General features: G+C 36.2%; 1 protein-coding gene across 1 annotated transcript; it reads left to right on the top strand.

Moving 5' to 3' along the window:
• Window positions 1–2718: 2718 nt before the first annotated feature.
• On the top strand, window positions 2719–5784 carry LOC120143352 (G-type lectin S-receptor-like serine/threonine-protein kinase At4g27290). The gene is made up of 6 exons (XM_039157696.1): window positions 2719–4021; window positions 4303–4427; window positions 4522–4732; window positions 4803–5040; window positions 5132–5282; window positions 5367–5784. Exons 1-6 carry the CDS (start codon window positions 2755–2757, stop codon window positions 5679–5681), a joined length of 2307 nt encoding a protein of 768 aa, XP_039013627.1. The 5' UTR covers window positions 2719–2754; the 3' UTR covers window positions 5682–5784.
• The last annotated feature ends 1136 nt before the right edge of the window (window positions 5785–6920 follow it).

The raw sequence follows: 6920 nt of genomic DNA, 5'->3' as shown, positions 1-6920 counted from the left end.
TGTCAATTTAAATTGCCCACTTTTGGTGACGATACTGACTTTTGTTGAATTTTCAATTTTGCATTTTCCTTCGTGTGCAGGTTTGTTCTGTAGTGGAATGGTTGATTCAACACTTCTTCGTGTGCAGGTTAGTTATGTAGTGGAATGGTTGATTCAACACTTATTCTAGAGCACGACTCTAAGTGATCTACCTCATAAAAGAATTGTTGTTGTTTCTTAAAATCCGTGTTCGAGCACTATAAATGACAAGGGTGTGAGCGTTTAATGTTGAAAGGTTGAGAGTTATCTTCTAACATATATTATCTTGTACTTACCCTAGATTATTAAAAAAACACTTATTCTATAGCACGAACCAAGTGACATTTGTGATAAAAGAATTGTTTTTATTTCTGAAGATTCGGATTCGAGCACCATAAATGCCAAGGATGTGAGCGTTCAATGTTGAAAGATTGAGATTTATCTTCGAAAAGATATTGCCTTGTATATACCAAGATTATTAAAAAAAACACTTATTCTAGAAATTTCTGTAATTATCATTCAATCCTCCCTATTAGCTGCAAACGTTTTTGTTTTTTAGGGGTTAGTAGTGTAATTTTTATTCGAATCTTTTAAAAGATTGTAGGACAAATTTGTTCTTAGCCTTCTAGATTTGTCTCAGCTCAGGATTTTAAGATTAACTTTTAAACGGAGTTCAAAGATTATTAACACATTAAGAAATCAAAACATTTGAGATTATATTTACTAGGGCAAAACTATATGTTATTACTCTCAATCATCACTTTTGTTTTGATTTGTTCATTCAACTAATTTTTTTCAAAATTATATCTATGTTTAGTTTTAGTGTTATTTTTTTATTTCTTAATTATATAGTACTATTTTATAATGACATGTTGGCATCATTGTTAATTTTTTAACGATGGTGACCAAAATGAAATTAAAATTAAATATTAATCATGATTGTGAAATAAAAGATAACTGAGTAGTCAAAGTGGAACAAAAAGAATAGTTGAAGCATTAAATGTATAGTTTACCCTATTTACTATTTCTTCAAAATTATCATTTATTATTATTTTCTTCGTTTCATCAAAATTGATTATTGGATGCATCTTTTTAATTTTAAATTTGTAATACCCTAAATTTCATTGGGCCTAAAGTGTAACATTGGAATGTCGAGACAACAATTAATATTTAAAATTTGTTCATTTTCATATATAAACATATTGAATGATATCAAGATAGACATACTTGACACCTACAAAACATTTTATAAATCAGAGTTATGTTACACATAGTTTAAATCAAATAATAAAACTCAAGTTTGATAATCCAAAAACATAAGTTTTATAAATACACATGCTCACTAAAGCTCCTCAAGCTAATAACCTGTGGAGGAAAATATTCGAACATTGAACTTACAAAAACCATCAATATAATCGTTATTCTATAGCAGTATTAATAATTTTATAAACACGAGCATGCTAGAATACATGGTGTCTATCCATAGGTACATGCATGATCATAATCAAGTGTTACCTACTTAAGGTTGAACTGTTCTATCAATAAAGTAGGAGTCTCATGTTTCCCTTAATCCTCTGCAGGGCCTCGCCATGAATACACCTCTATTGAGTCTCTAACCACAATTATTGTAATCGATATGCATTCTCTAAATGTGACACATGAAAGATTATTAGTTCAGATATTAGAAAATGAAGGAATTTTAGTATCACATAGCATCGGTAAATTTCCACTCCGTTGAAGCATTGACTTGGTCTCACGTAGCATTTGGCCAAGCTTTAAAGATATTTTATGTACAATATTGATGCAACTATATATGCATGACTGGGGTCTAAAGGTCACACACCACTAACAATGTCCCACTAGGACAATTAAGGTTGCCTAGCTACACAATAGCATAGTTCGACACGCTAAAGTGAAGTCATCCCCTTACAAGTTGTTATCTCACTTGTTTTCCCATCTAGAACGTTATGAAAGTGTTTATTAGTCTATTAATTTGTTAGTTTATTAAGTTGCTCCATTATGGTCATTTAACATTAAAGGGTGTTTTAGACATTTCTGTCTCTAAAGAGGTCTCTATGTGTTTCATGAATTACGACAATTATTATTTCTGCTTATCACTTGCTATATTATTTGCTAGTCTGATACTCGATTCGGGTTCATTTTTTTGTAGCGATACTTTAGTCGCTCCCACCACGCTCTCTCTCAATTCACCCTTAAATTGGAAGGACGATTTGTATGCCCTTGATTCATTAACGTTCCCGTAGAACACAATTCCTCTATTAGGTAATTTGATTGCTTAATTATACCATTTGTCGATACATTCTCTACAATAATCCTTCGTTCTTATTTATTGATACGTGTTCGACTGAAAATACTTGAATGTGTTACGTATAATATGGTTACTTTTTATTTTAAACTCAAACAATCAAACTATATGACACTAATACCTGTTATTTCTTGTTTTGACTATAATCGAATTTTTAATTTATCCCAGTGAAGCACGCTCATGAGTTGGTTCGGAAGTTAAAATGAGTATTTTTGTTCCCAGGTCAGTGTTACTGTTTGAAGAATGAAGACCATGGCTGCTACCAAATTCTCTTGACTTTGACCTTGTATAGCAATCGTAAGTTATGATTTTGCATGTGAAAATGTAAATTGTTTTCCAAGTTTCCGGCGGGTAAATTGATGATAAATATAACGTCATGCATGTTCAGTTAATATTTCATTCCTTTCTTAATGAAGATACTTGCTTTGATCTTCTTTCAGTATTGCCTGTTTTCAGGCTCATACTATGCTTCTGCTGCCGATACCTTAGCTCCAGCTCAATCACTCAGAAATGGCAGCACCTTAGTTTCTCCTGGTCAAATATTCGAGCTAGGCTTCTTTTCACCTGTTAACTCCAACAAATATTACTTGGGAATATGGTATAAAAGGCTTCCTGATACTGTTGTATGGGTTGGTAATAGAGAAAATCCAGTTATAGATTCACACGCGTTTCTTAATATTTCCAGCACTGGTTATCTTTTCATCTTTGATGGACAAAACACTATGATCTGGTCCGCTAATTCGTCTAGATCAGCAAACAATCCGGTTGCTCAATTGTTGGATTCGGGTAATTTGGTTGTTAAAGATGAGGATACCGATGAAGAGACAGAAAGTTATTTGTGGGAAAGTTTTGATTTTCCAACGGATACACAATTGCCAGGGATGAAGATAGGAAGGAACTTTAAAACCGGCGTAAATCTATATTTGAGGGCACGGAAGGGTGTTAATGATCCCTCACCTGGAGATTTTACTTATGGAATTGAGCATAATGGCTTGCCTCAGTTTTTTCTTCGTGCGGGGATGAAGAAGAGGTTTCGAGGTGGTCCATGGAATGGAATTAGATTTGGTGGTCTTCCACCACAGGAAGGCCCTCTTACTGTATGTGTTTTTGTTTTTAATACAGAGGAGGTTTACCGTTCGTATGAAGTGGTGGACAAATCTGTTATCATGAGATTTACGGTGAACGAATCTGGTTTGCTTGAACGCCGCGTGTTGTATGAGAACACCAGTGAATGGACCACCATGTTTACACTGCAGAATGATAAGTGTGATGATTATGCACAGTGCGGCCCTAATGGAGTTTGTAAGATTAAGCAGAGGCCAATCTGTGAATGCTTGGAAGGGTTCATTCCGAGATCGGAACGCGAGTGGCGAGAACTCAATTGGACTGGTGGATGTGTGAGGAGCACCCCATTAGACTGCCGGAAGAGAGAGGGATTCCTGCAAGTTGAGAATGTGAAATTGCCAGACCTGTTGGACTTCAAGTTAGACAACAGGTTGAACCTCGAGGATTGCCGGGCAGAGTGCTTGAAGAATTGTTCGTGTACAGCATATGCTAGATCGAATTACAACGGAAGTGGATGTTTAATGTGGTTCGGAGAACTGACAGATATCCGAGAGTTCATTGTAGAACAATTTGATCAAAATATCTATGTCCGGTTGCCTGCTTCAGAAGTAGGTAAGTGGATTTTGTGTTGTACTTATTCCATTTTGTTTACTGCTGCATTTTGAGGAAAATAATGGCTAACTTGATCTGCTGGTGTAAAGGGACAAATAATTCAAGTTGGAGAAGTAAAAGAATAATGATTATAATGATCACATCAATGGTCGGTGGGCTGCTTGCTTTATTTTTGGCATGCTGGTTCATTGTTTGGAAGTATAGGAGCAAAAGAAAAGGTAATTAAACTTTATCATTTCTCTTAGATCTATAGAATCTAATACCAGTTCTTTCACATTCAGAACTGCACTCGAACAAAGAAGATCTGGAGTTGCCGTTATTCGATTTTGTTACAATTGCATCAGCAACCAATAACTTTTCCGACTCGAATAAAATAGGAACAGGCGGTTTCGGACTTGTTTACAAGGTAATTGCCAGAGCTAATATCTGCTTCAATGATTATATATATGATTCAATGAAAGGGGACTTGTATCATAATTCCTTTGCAAAATAACATGCAGGGTGAGCTATTTGAGGGACAAGAAATAGCAGTAAAGAGGCTCTCTAGCAATTCCCGGCAAGGTGTTGAACATTTCAAGAACGAAGTTGCAATGATATCTAAGCTTCAACACAGAAATCTTGTTAGGCTTTTGGGCTACTGCATTAAGAGAGATGAAAGGATGCTTATCTACGAGTTTATGCCTAACAGAAGCTTGAATTACTTCATATTCGGTTCGTTTTCTTCTAATCTCTACTTTATTGATATGTCAGTACATGGTAAAGAAAAATAAAACTTCTGCAGATGAAACCAGAAGAAATGTGTTGACATGGCCGAAACGTTTCGAAATCATAATGGGAATTTCAAGAGGGCTTCTTTACCTCCACCAAGATTCGAGATTGAGAATCATTCACAGGGATTTGAAAACCAGTAATGTGTTGCTGGACAATGAGTTGAACCCCAAAATTTCAGACTTTGGGATAGCCAAAATGTTTGGAGGTGATCAAGTTGAAGCCAAAACTAAGAGAGTATTTGGGACATAGTAAGTCTAATGTTGTTGCATGAAATTAATAGATTGCTTGTTTTCTTCACTTTGTTCAAAAGCTTACACTTTGCTTGATCATTTGTTTCAGTGGTTATATGTCGCCGGAGTACGCGATCGACGGGAAATTTTCGGTTAAATCAGATGTGTTTAGCTTGGGGGTGCTTCTGCTAGAGATTGTGAGTGGGAAAAGGAACAGGGGCTTTAACCATCCGGATCATTACCACAATCTCTTGGGACATGTAGGTCTCCTTTCTTGCATTGTCATATGATTTCGTTGTGTCATTAGCCTTACGATATCGGATTAAGAACTCGATTCATTGCAGGCATGGCTGCTGTGGAACGATGAGAAGGCCATGGAACTAATGGATCGTTGTTCGGAAGATTCATGTGTTGAAGAACAAGTGGTGAGGTGCATTCTGGTAGGTCTGCTATGTGTTCAGAAACACGTAGAGGACAGACCGACGATGTCGTGCGTGGTTCGGATGTTGGATAACGAAGAGATCGCGACGTCACTGCCTCGACCGAAGGAGCCTGGCTTCTATGTAGAAAGAAGTTCCGGTGATACAAATGCTGTAGGTTTGCACACACAACCTTCAACTGAAAATGCACTCACCTTGACTCAGGAAGAAGGTAGATAAAAAAGATTGAAAGCAAATTATTGAATGAGAAGCCTACTGCTTCGAAGTCAAATGATTTGAGATTGTTTAAGCTTGCAAATTATCGAACGTAAAGCCTACTGCTTCGAAGCCAATAATTTGAAATTGTTTATGCTTTAGGGTTAGCAATTCCTTGGAATTCCATGTATAACCTAATTTTTATATTTACAAAATTTATCAATACTTTTTTATTAAATTTTGCAAGTCAATGAATTAATTAAGGGTAAATTATGTCAGTGTTCTCTTTTATTTTTGGTCTGATCGACTTTAATTATCAATTTTTTAATTAAGTGCATTTGGTTTTTTACGTTATCAATCAGTCCGGTTCAGGTCCTTCGCCGTTAACTTCCATTAATCTATTAATAAAAATATGAGTTGTTAATTAAAAAATAATAAAATAATTAAAAAAACCACGTGGGTGAGTTGCATGTGGATGTCTTGTTCTTCTTCTTCATCAAAATAATGGAGTCCTAGCCCTTCCACTACCTCCCAATCTCACCACCTCATTATCCACGTTTTCCCTCCCTCTCTTGCCCCTCGACTCCGCCTTCGCTCTCTTCGGCGGCCTCCTCACCCCTCTTCGCCCTCCCCCCTCTTCAAATGAATATGCACTCACCTTGACTCAGGAAGAAGGTAGATAAAAAAGATTGAAATCAAATTATTGAATGAGAAGCCTACTGCTTCGAAGTCAAATGACTTGAGATTGTTTATGCTTTAGGGTTAGCAATTCCTTGAAATTCCGTGTATAACCTAATTTTTATATTTTACAAAATTTATCAATGTTTTTTTAATAAATTTTACCCATTAATGAAATAATTAAGGGTAAACTATGTTAGTGGTTCCTTTTGTTTTAAGTCTAATCTACTTAATCAAGTACGTTTGGTCTTTTACGTTATCGGTCTGGTTCAGATATCTCATCGTTAACTTTCATTAACCCATTAATAAAAGATTAAGTTGATAATTAAAAAATAAAAAAAACACGTAGGTGAGTTGGCATGTGGATGTCTTCATCTTCTTCTTCTTCAAAATAATGGAGTCCTAGCTCTTCCCCTACCTCCCAATATCACCACCTCATTATACACGTTTTCTCTCCCTCTCTTGCCCCTCGACTCCGCGGCCGCTCTCTGCAGCGGCCTCCTCACCCCTCTCTTAGCCCTCCCCCTCTTCCTCCGGAGCACCTCGTAACCCTCTCCACCACCCTTCCCTTCTCTTTACTCTCTT

Source organism: Hibiscus syriacus, unplaced genomic scaffold, assembly GCF_006381635.1.
Source record: "Hibiscus syriacus cultivar Baekdansim isolate YM2019G1 unplaced genomic scaffold, ASM638163v2 tig00110847_pilon, whole genome shotgun sequence".
NCBI classification, from domain to species: Eukaryota; Viridiplantae; Streptophyta; class Magnoliopsida; order Malvales; family Malvaceae; genus Hibiscus; species Hibiscus syriacus.
This window is presented reverse-complemented; position numbering and strand designations above follow the sequence as displayed.